The sequence below is a fragment of the Liolophura sinensis genome, unplaced genomic scaffold (genome assembly GCF_032854445.1).
Source record: "Liolophura sinensis isolate JHLJ2023 unplaced genomic scaffold, CUHK_Ljap_v2 scaffold_99, whole genome shotgun sequence".
NCBI lineage: Eukaryota > Metazoa > Mollusca > Polyplacophora > Chitonida > Chitonidae > Liolophura > Liolophura sinensis.
In genome coordinates, this window is record NW_027018038.1 from 15250 (window position 1) to 28119 (window position 12870).

Sequence of the window (12870 nt, forward strand, 5' to 3'; positions counted from 1 at the left end):
TTAGAATTTCTCTTTTGTTGGGGTGACAGAAGAACAGATAAAGCTTCTTTTAGTTGAGGAAACTTATATGTTGAAAAGATCCATAAAAATTTATGATAGTAAGATAAGTTACCGCAGGGATAACAGCGTTATTTTTCTGGAGAGTTCAAATTGAAGGAAAAGATTGCGACCTCGATGTTGGATTGGAATACCTAATAGGCGGAGAAGCTTGTTGTTGGGGGTCTGTTCGACCTTTAAATTTCCACATGATCTGAGTTCAAACCGGTGTAAGCCAGGTTGGTTTCTATCTTTGATAAAATATTATTGGTTTTAGTACGAAAGGATTAAGCTGATAAAAATTTTTTATAGATGTCAAGTTAGCAAAATAGTGCAAATAGTTTAGAACTATTATATGAAGGTTAAAATCCATCATTTGATATATTGTTTTATGAACTAAAGTGGCAGAGTAGTGCAATAGAGTTAAGTTCTATAAATAGATTGGGAGATCTCTTTAGTTGTGAAGGTTAGTTTTGTATGAATGGTTGTTTCTTATGTTTGTATTCTTTTAAGTGTAGCTTTTTTTACTCTTTTTGAGCGTAAGGGGTTAGGGTATGTTCAAATTCGCAAAGGGCCTAATAAAGTAGGATATATAGGAGTAATTCAGCCTTTAGCTGATGCTTTGAAGTTATTTTTGAAAGAGGAAAGGGGAATTAGAGTATCAAATAAAGGACCTTATTATGTGGGGCCGGGGTTGAGTTTAGTTTTATCTTTATGTCTTTGATCTTTATATTGAACTAATTTTAGGGTATGGAGGATAGAGCTTAGAGTTATGTTTTTTTTGTGTGTTTCTGCTCTTAATGTTTATGGTACTATGGTTAGGGGGTGAGCTTCTAATTCTAAGTATTCGCTTCTTGGGGCTCTTCGAGCAGTGGCACAGACAATTTCTTATGAAGTGAGGTTATTTTTACTTTTATTATCCGTTATTAGCTTAAGAGGTAGATTAAGTTTTAGTAAGATTGGCTTATTTCAATATTCATTTTGGAACATAGTAATTTTGTTTCCTGTTTTTTTTATATGGCTTGTTGTTTGTGTGGCGGAGACTAATCGGGCTCCTTTTGACTTTGCTGAAGGAGAATCAGAGCTAGTCTCTGGGTTTAATGTAGAATATGGTGGAGGTGTTTTTGCTCTAATTTTTCTTGCTGAATATGCAAGAATTTTGTTTATAAGAATAATAACTTCCATTATTTTTCTAGGGGAACAAAATATAAGGATTTTTAGTCTTTTTTTTTTCTGAAGTAAGGTGGTGATTGTTAGATTTTTCTTTATTTGAATTCGAGGGACTTACCCCCGTTTTCGTTATGATCTTCTAATGAAATTGACTTGGCTGAGTTTGTTGCCAGTTTCTTTGTTTGTGTTAGTTTGAGGAGTTGCTTTTAAATTTTTAGTTGTAGTTTTTGGGATCAGATAGCAAGATATCTTGTTTTTTGACTTCCAATGCCAATGTTTTGTTTTAAACTACTATCTGGACATGACTATGCTATCTTTGTTTTCTTTAATTTTAAGAATTGGATTTATCTTACCCATAGTGTCGCAGCCTTTGTCAATGGGAAGTTTAATTTTGATTAATAGGTTTATAATTAGGATCTGTGTTTTTTTCGAGAGGGGGAGTTGGTTTGGATTTATTTTATTTTTAATTTATATTGGAGGCCTATTAGTAATATTTGCCTATGTCACAGCATTAACTCCTAACTTAGTATTTAAGAAAGGAAGTTTAAAGTTTGGGTTTTTTTTGATATATTTTTTTTGAGTTAGTTTATTCTTATGTAGTAGTGTTGTTGGGATCCCTGGGGAAGTAGAAAGACTTTCACTTCTATGGGAAGGAGGATATCATAAGCAAGGGATATCCTTATTCTCTTTTTTTGGGGGAATGACTGCAAGGGGGTTAGTTCTTATTCTGTTGTTTATTTTGCTATGTGTAGTTAAAGTTTGCTATAAAAGCAAGGGAGCCTTACGTCCTTATAAGTAATATGCTTAAACCTTTGCGTTCTAGTCACCCTATTTTGAAGATTTTTAATGGATCTTTGGTGGACCTTCCTTCTCCTCCTAATCTGTCTATTTGATGAAATTTTGGTTCTTTATTAGGATTTTGTTTAGTTTTACAAATTTTAACTGGGCTGTTTTTAGCAATACATTATGCTACTAGAGTAGATTTAGCTTTTTCATCAGTAGCTCATATTGGTCGGGATGTTAATTTTGGGTGGGTTATTCGAAGGGCTCATGCTAATGGGGCTTCTTGGTTTTTTATTTGTATTTACTTTCATATTGCTCGAGGGCTTTATTATGGTTCTTATGTTAATATTCACACTTGAAATTTAGGAGTGATTCTTTTTTTCCTAACAATAGGAGCAGCTTTTATTGGATATGTCTTACCGTGAGGGCAGATATCTTTTTGAGGAGCTACTGTTATTACTAATCTAGTTTCTGCATTACCCTATATTGGTAAAGATGTAGTACAATGAATTTGGGGGGGATTTGCTGTTGATAATGCTACATTAACTCGATTTTTTACTCTTCATTATTTGGTTCCTTTTATTATTATATTATTTAGAGTATTGCATTTATTGTTTTTGCATGAAACGGGATCTAATAACCCTTTAGGATTAAACAGAGACATGGAAAAGGTTAGTTTGCATTCTTACTACTTATTAAAAGACTTAATTGGATTTCTTTTAGTTAGTTTTTTTCTTGTTATACTTGTCTTATTGGAACCTAATCTATTAACAGACCCGGAGAATTTTATCCCTGCTAACCCCTTGGTTACTCCAGTTCATATTCAGCCGGAATGATATTTTCTTTTTGCTTATGCTATTTTACGATCTATCCCTAATAAGCTAGGAGGAGTTCTTGGGTTACTAATGTCCATTGTAGTTCTTTTTTTTGTTCCCTTACTTCACTTAGGTGAATTTCGTTCATTAAGTTTTTATTTTTTAAATCAAGGGTTATTTTGATCTTTTGTTTCAGTCTTTTTTCTATTAACATGGATTGGTAGTCAGCCCGTGGAAGATCCTTTCATTACGATGGGGCAAATTTTGACTTTATTATATTTTTCTTTTTTTATTTTGAACCCAGTCTTCCAATGAAGAAGAGATTATGTTTTAAAAAAATAATTATTGATTACTATTCTCTTGGGAGTCAGTGTTTTGAAAACACGAAAGAAGTGTTCGAATCACTTAATAGTTTACTAAAAGAATATAATGTATTCAGTCTTTGGTTTACAAGACCAATGCTTATTAAAGCTTTTTTAGCGGATTTATTAAGATATGATAAGACTTTTTAATTCTATTTTTAGTGTTGGGGTAGTAATGAGGATTCTTTCTTTAATAGTTTTTTGTCTACAGCGAAAACACTTACTAAACTCTCTTTTAGCATTAGAAATAATAATGTTATCGATTTTTTTGGTTGTACTAGCTTCTAGCGCTAATATTAGGAGAGAAGGAATTATAGTTTTTGTAATATTAACTTTGGCTGCTTCAGAAGCAGCTTTGGGGTTAAGTTTATTAGTAATTTTAATTCGTAGACATGGGAATGACTACGTTTCTTCTTTATCAATACATAAGTGTTAGCTTCCTTAATTCTATCTTTCTTAGCTGTGTTTTTAACGAGAAATAAAAAGTGGAAGTGATACTATAGGAGATGAAGATTTTTATTGATGTTTCTTTTTATTTTGTTTTATTTTTACTCTTCTATAGGGGTTCCTAAAATTATTGGATTCTTGTTTGCGGATTCTTTATCTATTGTTTTGATTTTACTAAGGTGTTGAATTTCTTCTTTGATAATTTTGAGCAGAGGAGCAATTTTGTTTAAAAATTTTAGTAGTGGGGTTTTCTGTAATTCTGTAATTATTTTAAATCTAATAATTATTTTAGTTTTTATACAAGAAAATTTTATTTTATTTTATATCTTTTTCGAAGGCTCTTTAGTACCTACGCTTTTGTTAATTTTAATTTGAGGGTATCAGCCGGAGCGCCTTCAGGCTGGAATATATATAGTAATTTATACAGTAGCGGGAGCATTGCCTTTCTTGCTTAATTTGGTTTTTTTGTTCAAAGCTAATGGGTCTCTTTCTTTATTAATAAAATGAGGCTTGCCTTTTTTTATAAGAGATTTAATATTTTTTCTATGATGATTCTTTATAATTTTGGTTTTTCTTGTTAAACTTCCTTTATTTGGGGTTCACTTGTGATTACCTAAAGCCCATGTAGAAGCTCCAGTTGCTGGTTCTATAATTTTAGCAGCTCTTTTATTAAAGCTGGGGGGCTACGGCTTAACTCGAATTGTTATAATTTTTCCTAAAATTAATATAACTTTAAGAAGATCTTTATTGATTTTTAGAATTATAGGAGGGGTTTTAAGAAGAATGGTGTGTATTCGTCAAATCGATATAAAAAGGTTAATTGCCTATTCTTCTATTGGTCATATGGGCTTGATGGCTGGGAGAATCTTGAGTGGTAGATTTTGAGGATTATCTGGGGGAGTAATAATAATGGTTGGTCATGCTTTTTCTTCGTCGGGCCTTTTTTTCATAGCCAATATTTTTTATAATAAAAGAGGATCTCGAAGAATCCTAATTTGTAAAGGATTTATTTGTATTTTACCGATTTTAAGACTATCTTTATTTCTATTATGTTCTGCTAATATAGCTGCTCCGCCTTCGTTAAACTTATTGAGAGAAATTATAATAATTATTAGGATTTTAAAAGTATCTCCTTTTCTTTTCTTTCCTTTAGCAATCCTAAGATTTTTAGTAGCTGTTTATAGTTTATTTTTGTACACTAACACTCAGCACGGACAGTTCTCAAGTTTTATTAACCCTTTCAATGGGGTAGGGATTTTAACTTATTTAGTTATCTTTATACATTGAATTCCTGTTCAATTAACTTTATTAATCGGAGGATTATTTTTTTGTTAACTTAGTTTATAAAAACATTAGATTGTGATTCTAAAATAAAGGCTTTACTTAGTTAACAATGAAATTTATTATGAATAGCAGGTTATTTGCTTCGTTATTTCTTTTTTTTTATGTATTTTTAGGGGTAAAGGCGGTAGCTATACTTATATATTACCATAAGAGAGTTTTATTACATATTATTTTTTTCGAATTAAATTCTGTTTTTATAACCTTTCCTGTTATCTTTGATTGAAAAAGAATTATATTTAGAGTTCTAGTTTGTTTTATTTCTAGCTGCGTAATATTTTTCTCTAAAAGTTACATATCTAATGATATTTTTTTATCTCGGTTTGTTTGAATTGTTATATTATTTGTTTTATCCATAAATTTTTTGATTTTTATTCCAAATTTAATTTCTTTATTATTAGGCTGAGATGGGCTAGGGTTAGTTTCATTTTGTTTGGTGATTTATTATCAAAATCCTAAATCATTAGGGGCCGGATTAATAACCGCTTTTATAAATCGGATTGGAGATGTTGGGATTTTAATAAGAGCTGGTTGAATGTTTAGCCAAGGGCATTGAGATGGTACTTTTATTTGAAATTTTGATATAAGATATATAAGAGCTTTTATAATTCTTCTAGCAGGTATAACTAAAAGTGCTCAAATTCCTTTTTGCAGATGACTTCCAGCTGCTATGGCGGCTCCAACCCCTGTCTCAGCTTTAGTTCATTCCTCTACCTTGGTCACAGCCGGGGTTTTTCTTTTAATTCGATTTTTTTCTTTCTTAGACCAGCTTGTATGGTTTAAACCAGCAGTTTTATTCATTTCAGTAAGAACTATATTAATAGCAGGAATTGCAGCCAACTTTGAAATAGATTTAAAAAAAATCATTGCCTTGTCTACTTTAAGCCAGCTAGGAGTAATGATAATAAGGATTGGAATTGGTTATCCTGAGTTAGCTTTGATTCATTTATTTACTCATGCTTTATTCAAGGCCCTTCTCTTCTTGTGTGCCGGAAATATTATTCATCTCCATAATAATAATCAAGACATTCGAAAAATAAGACAGCTTTGGAAACATTTGCCTGTAACTAGAACTTGTTTTAATATTGCTAACCTAGCTTTATGTGGAATTCCATTTTTCGCAGGATTTTATTCTAAAGATTACATTATTGAGATAATAATTTTTGATCAAATAAACTTGGTTACAAGAATAATAGTTTTCTTGGCTACTTTTTTAACTGTAATATACTCTGTCCGTTTGTCAATTCTTGTTTTCTGAAGTTCTATAACTCAAAATCCCTATCTATGCAATAGAGATGAAGATATTTATATTCTTATGCCTCTATTAATATTAACAAGAGGGGCTATCTTAAGAGGGGCGGCTTTTTCTTGATTGATAATAAGACCTGCGCTTATTCCTTTTATTAGTATATTTGACAAAATATTAGTTTTATCTCTAACAGTGGTCAGAGGGGCTATAGGAGGAATTTTATTTAGAAATGCTTTTCACAAAAAAAAGATAATAATCAATGATTTTTTTTCATACATATGATTTATATCTCTTTTAAGCAATAACTTTGTTAGTATTCCGGTTCTAAAGTCAGGACAAATAGCCCTTAAAGTTTTAGACTTAGGTTGGTTAGAAAACATCAGGGGAGAAGGAATTTTTAGATTTTTAATCAACTGTTCTAGTAATAACCAAAAAAGTCAAGGAAATTTATTTAACTCTATTGTTAGATTAAGTCTAATCACTTTAAGATTTTTTCCTCTTTTTTTCTATTTTTTCTAATAGGATATGTAGCTTATTGATAAGAGCGTAGCAGTGAAGTTGCTAAGGAATTATGTTTTAATTATATCTATTAGCGTTATATAACTATATAAATCTAATTATTTATCTATAGTTCAGGGTGATCGTCTGAGTAAAGAGTAATTAATAATGAAAAAATATAAGCTTGAATTAAGCTAACTCCAACTTCGAACATAAAATAAAAAATCTCAATAAAAATTAAAAGTAAAATGATGATTGAAGAGTATCTAAAAATACCTGCTCTTAAATAAGCCCCAATAAGACCTAAAATAATATGGCCAGCTCTTATATTTGCGGTTAACCGAATTGATAAAGTAATAGGTCGAACAGAAATACTAACTGTCTCAACTAGAACTAGAAATGGATTTAAAACCCTAGGGGCTCCTCTTGGTAAAAAATGAGAAATTACTCTTTTTAAATTAAAAAATACTCCCGATAGGATCAAAGCAAATCAAAGAGGAAGCCCAAAAGAAAAAGCAAAGACTAAGTGACTAGTGATTCTAAAAACATAAGGAGATAGGCCCAGAAGATTTATAATAATTAATATTATAAAAATAGAAATAACGGCATTGTTAAAACCACTTATTCTTCCTCCTTTTGTCCGTATTGCCTGTATTATCATAAATCCCTTAATCTTAATTACAAAAGCAGCTCAACGCGAAGATCCTCTTCAATAAAGCCTTTGGATATAATATAACGGCAATGCTCTTATTATTCAAATTAAAGGAATTTTTTTCAGAATAGTAAAGTTTTGTTCATCAAATCTAGAGAAGATATCTATTAACATTTTATTAAAACATATTAAATTATCATATTCAACTTTTATTTTTAGTTTTTCTGGATTTTCTTTCTTTCTTAACATAGTATTCTTTCTTTTTTATTCATCAGATTGAAATTATAATAAAAAAAACTATAGATCAAAAGAGAAAAATCAACAATAATCAATTTAAAGGGGCTAGCTGAGGCATAAAGAAATACTAACTTAGTAGTAACTAAAACTTGACAAGTTTTTATTATGAATTAACTAACTTCTTAATTATCAGAAGTAAATCTTAAAATTCAATTGATAAATGAATTTGTATCTACCACTTCCAATACAATTGGTATAAAAGAATGATTAGCCCCACAAATCTCAGAACACTGTCCATAAAATACTCCGGGGATCTTAGAAATAAATCTGAGTTGATTAAGACGCCCAGGAACAGCATCAGCTTTTATTCCTATTGAAGGAACTGTTCAGGAATGAAGAACGTCAGCTGCTGTAACTAATACCCGAACTTTAGAATTTATAGGAACCACTCTTCGATGATCTACTTCTAATAATCGATAATCCCCCCTATTCAATTCTTCAGTCGGAAGTATATAAGAATCAAATTCCACTGTCAGAAAGTCCGAGTATTCATATCTTCAATATCATTGATGTCCAATAGCTTTTACAGTTAAAACAGGAGATTCAACTTCATCTAGCAGATATAATAATCGTAAAGAAGGAAAAGCTAAAAAAATTAAAATAACCGCTGGAAGAATAGTTCAAATAGTTTCAATTTCCTGCCTTTCTAAAGTAAACCGAGATGTTATTTTGTTAGACATTAATGAAATAGCAGCATATATTAAGAGTCTAATAATTATAATTAGTACTAATATTGCATGATCATGAAAAAAAATTAGTTGCTCCATTATAGGAGATGCCGCATCTTGAAATCCTCATTGTCCTCAAAAAGCCATATCTTAACTTAAGTTACAATCGCCCCTGTTTCATCACTACCATGGAAATCTAAAGGGACAGTGTTATCTCATTCTAAAGCAGAGGACAAATGTCTTCTTCAAATAACTCCTCGCTGAGAAATTAATCTTTCTCAGACAATAAATATGAAAAACAGCACTGCAATAAATGAAATTAAAGAGCCAATAGAAGATACTACATTTCATTTTATATAAGCGTCTGGATAATCTGAATATCGCCGAGGTATTCCTCTTAACCCCAGGAAATGTTGAGGAAAAAAAGTCAAATTTACTCCGATGAACATAATAAAAAAATGGGACTTAGTCCATCGTTCATGTAAAACAAGGCCAGATATTAGTGGATATCAGTAATTAAAAGCTCCGAAGAGAGCAAATACAGCTCCTATTGACAAGACATAGTGAAAATGTGCTACTACATAATAACTGTCATGTAACATAATATCTAAAGAAGAATTAGATAGGACGATTCCTGTTAATCCTCCTACAGTAAATAAGAAAATAAATCCGAGCGCTCATAATATAGCCCTTTCATACTTAATTCGGGAACCATGAACCGTAGCTAATCATCTAAAAATCTTAATTCCGGTTGGAACTGCAATAATTATAGTCGCTGCAGTAAAGTAAGCACGAGTATCTACGTCCATACCAACTACAAACATATGATGAGCTCAAACGATAAATCCTAATAATCCAATAGCTAATATCGCATAAATTATTCCTAGGGTGCCAAAAGTTTCCTTTTTAGACGTATAATGTATTACAATATGGGAGATCATTCCAAATCCTGGAAGGATTAAAATATACACTTCTGGGTGTCCAAAAAACCAAAATAAATGTTGATATAAAATTGGGTCACCGCCTCCTGCTGGGTCAAAAAATGCTGTGTTAAAATTTCGGTCTGTTAACAATATTGTGATTCCCCCTGCTAAAACTGGGAGAGATAGAAGTAAAAGAATAGCTGTGATTTTTACTGACCAAACGAATAGAGGAAGTCGTTCCAGCTGTATTCCTTTTCAACGTATATTAAAAACAGTAGTGATAAAATTTACAGCTCCCAAGATAGAAGAAACTCCAGCTAGATGGAGAGAAAAAATAGCCAAATCAACCGATCCTCCTGCATGGGCGATATTTCCAGCCAAAGGAGGATAAACGGTCCATCCGGTTCCCACACCTCTTTCAACAGCAGCAGAACCTAATAATAGGCATAAAGCAGGAGGAAGAAGTCAAAATCTCATATTATTAAGCCGAGGAAAAGCTATATCTGGAGCACCTAATATTAAAGGAACTAACCAATTACCAAATCCCCCAATCATTATAGGTATTACTAGAAAAAAAATTATTACAAAAGCATGAGCTGTAACAATAACATTATATAATTGGTCATCCCCTAGTAAAGCCCCAGGCTGTCCTAACTCAGCACGAATTAGAAGACTTAGTGCAGTTCCCACTAGCCCTGATCAAATTCCAAATAAAATATATAAAGTTCCAATATCTTTATGATTAGTAGAAAAAAATCATCGCATACTAAATTAAAGCTCCCAAATAATTAATAAAACAAATACCTCCTAAATTTAATACTAAAAATATGCTAATAAAAAAAAATTCTTTTTTATTCATTTTTTTTCAAGAAACAGAACTCCTTAAAATTACAGAGAACCCTAGAATTAAATAATAATATAATCTAATTATTGATCCTAAAATTAAAATAAAAGGCAAAAAAAGAATATTTATAACAATTAGCTTCCTAAGAACCAATCACTTAGAAAAAAATCCTAATAAAGGGGGTATTCCCCCGAGTGAAATAATAGTTACGCAAAAGCACGCTCGTGAGAATTTTCTTCATATAAAAATACTTAAGAATTGTTGACTATTTTTAACTTCCTCTGTTAAAAATAAACTTAGTGCGGAAAATAAGATTAAAGAATACAGAAAAAGGTAAATAAAAGATATTTCTACTCTGATTAAAGATGCAGAGATCATTCAACCATTATGAAGAATTGAAGAATAGGCTAATAATCCTCGAATAGAAGTTTGATTAAGTCCACCAACCCCTCCAAAGAATCTTGATATTAATACCATTATAATTGCTTGGATAGACGAGATATAGAAAAAAAAACAAATGAGAAATAAAGGAGCAACTTTCTGTCAAGTTATTAATAAAGAATTAGATACCCAAGACAAACCGCTGATTACTCCTGGAAGTCAAAAGTGAAAAGGTGCTATCCCCATTTTTAATAGAAGACTTATTATAATAAAACTTCTACTAAAAATTTTCCTTCTTACTATAGATCAATCTCCTTGCTCTCAAAATACTATAGAAGCTAATAAAAGCAGTAAAGCTGAAGCTACTGCTTGAATCAAGAAATACTTAATTGCAGATTCAACCTCTTCACTTAATCCTTTCTGCACTATTATTGGAATAAAACTTATTAAATTTACTTCCAAACCGAGTCAAGCCCCGAATCAATGCGTAGAACACAAGGAAAAAATTCTACTAGAAAACATAATAAGTATAAATATTGTAACAAATGGAAAATTTAACAACTTAAAAAATAAAATGGAGTTGAACCACTTAAGTTATAGTTAGCAGCTACAGCTTGTTCCGAACTATTTTTAACTATTTACCCATTTTAACCTTCCCTGAGCTCATTCATATAAAGTTCCTCCCAATAAAACTAAAATAATAAGAATAGCTGTAATTAACGAAAAAACGTCTGAACTTATGTTACTAGAGATTAAATATGGTAATAAAAGAATAATTTCAACATCAAAAATTAAAAAAATAACAGTAATTAAAAAAAATCGCAGAGAAAAAGGAAGCCGAGAATTTCTTTTTGGGTCAAATCCACATTCAAAAGCTGATCTCTTTTCTCGATTTTCCTTCTTCTTTTTTGTCATAAATAAAGCTACATAAGAAAGAATAAAACTAAGAATTAAATTAAATCTAAAAAATCTTAACAGTAACATCATAAGGCATTAAAGATTATTAATCTTTTAATTTACAACATCAATGTAATCCGTTCTTCCGGCGTAATACCTGAATAGATAATATTTTTATTCCTTTTTAGTTAACAGCTAAATGCTTCATCAGAGCTTCTATTCAGTATATTCAATAATCTTAGAACAGTTCTATTTGTTATTTTATGAGCCGAAATCATAAGGGTTAGCTAAGACAGACAATAGAATGGGATAGAGGATAAAATTCCTATTATTTAAATGCAAATTAAATCTTTTTTTTAAAGTACTGTCCCTAAGGATATAATATTATCATAACTAAATTAAAAGTTTAGTACCTTTCTTAGGTTACTTAGAGTAAATTATTTATCAATATTTTGTTAACTTACGATCCTCATCAGTAAATCGAAATGTAAAGAAATAGTCATACTACATCAACAAAGTGTCAATACCAAGCTGCTGCTTCAAACCCAAAATGATGATTAGCAGAAAAATGATACATCATATTTCGTACTAAGGTAATCAACAAGAATGTACTTCCAATTAAAACATGGAGTCCATGAAATCCTGTAGCAACAAAAAAAGTTGACCCATAACACCTATCTGCAATTGTAAATGAAGTCTCTATGTATTCCCCTGCTTGTAAGAAAGTAAAATAAATACCTAAAAGAACTGTGACCGTCAAAGCATAGTTTGTTCTTTTTCAATTACCCTCAAGTAATCTATGATGAGCCCAAGTTACTCTTACTCCAGAAGCTAATAAGACAGCTGTATTTAATAAAGGGACTTGAAAAGGATTAAGCGGAACGATTCCTCTTGGAGGTCAATTTATACCAATTTCTGGAGTGGGGGCTAGTCTTGAATGAAAATAAGCCCAAAAAAAAGCAAAAAAGAAAAGTACTTCGGAAGTAATAAATAAAATTATTCCTCATCGCAATCCCTGAGATACTTTTAAGGTATGATACCCTTGAAAAGTGCTCTCCCGAATAACATCACGTCATCATTGGATTATCGTTAGTATAATAAGAAGAATTCCTAGAGAGTAAAGTAACACAGAATGCCCGTGAAACCATCTTGCTAATCCTACAGTAAGACAAAAAGCCCCCATTGATCCTGTTAAAGGCCAGGGACTAAACTCAACCAAATGAAATGGGTTTCGAATCATGGCTTGCTAACACTTTGAAACTTTATATCTTCTCTAGAGAAGAAGGAGTGTTTCATGTACTTTTATATAGTTATTTCTATAGTATATATATACATGTGTATATTCATACATACATACATATATACATATATATATATATATATATATATATATATATATATACATATATATATATATATATATATATATATATATATATATATATATATATATATATATATATATATATATATATATATATATATATATATATATATATATATATAT

The 12870-nt window shown here is 30.6% G+C and overlaps 4 protein-coding genes and 2 pseudogenes across 4 annotated transcripts; 3 read left to right on the plus strand and 3 right to left on the minus strand.

Moving 5' to 3' along the window:
- The first annotated feature begins 478 nt into the window (after positions 1-478).
- Positions 479-3154, plus strand: LOC135481441 (NADH-ubiquinone oxidoreductase chain 1-like). The gene is given in 1 exon segment (XM_064761261.1): positions 479-3154. A coding segment is annotated over 1 exon segment (756 nt). The 5' UTR covers positions 479-517; the 3' UTR covers positions 1274-3154.
- Positions 2103-3154, plus strand: LOC135481456 (cytochrome b-like; the record flags this gene model as incomplete). Its single annotated transcript, XM_064761271.1, is given in 1 exon segment — positions 2103-3154. A coding segment is annotated over 1 exon segment (723 nt), but the record flags the coding sequence as incomplete, so codon positions are not given.
- Positions 3155-5003: 1849 nt separating this feature from the next.
- LOC135481434 (NADH-ubiquinone oxidoreductase chain 5-like) lies at positions 5004-6724 on the plus strand. The gene is given in 1 exon segment (XM_064761258.1): positions 5004-6724. A coding segment is annotated over 1 exon segment (1206 nt). The 5' UTR covers positions 5004-5006; the 3' UTR covers positions 6213-6724.
- A 1740-nt stretch (positions 6725-8464) lies between these two features.
- LOC135481445 (cytochrome c oxidase subunit 1-like) lies at positions 8465-9142 on the minus strand (annotated as a pseudogene).
- On the minus strand, positions 8465-10006 carry LOC135481452 (cytochrome c oxidase subunit 1-like). Its single transcript, XM_064761267.1, is given in 1 exon segment — positions 8465-10006. A coding segment is annotated over 1 exon segment (855 nt). The 3' UTR covers positions 8465-9151.
- A 1790-nt stretch (positions 10007-11796) lies between these two features.
- Positions 11797-12618, minus strand: LOC135481438 (cytochrome c oxidase subunit 3-like; annotated as a pseudogene).
- Between the last annotated feature and the right edge of the window lie 252 nt (positions 12619-12870).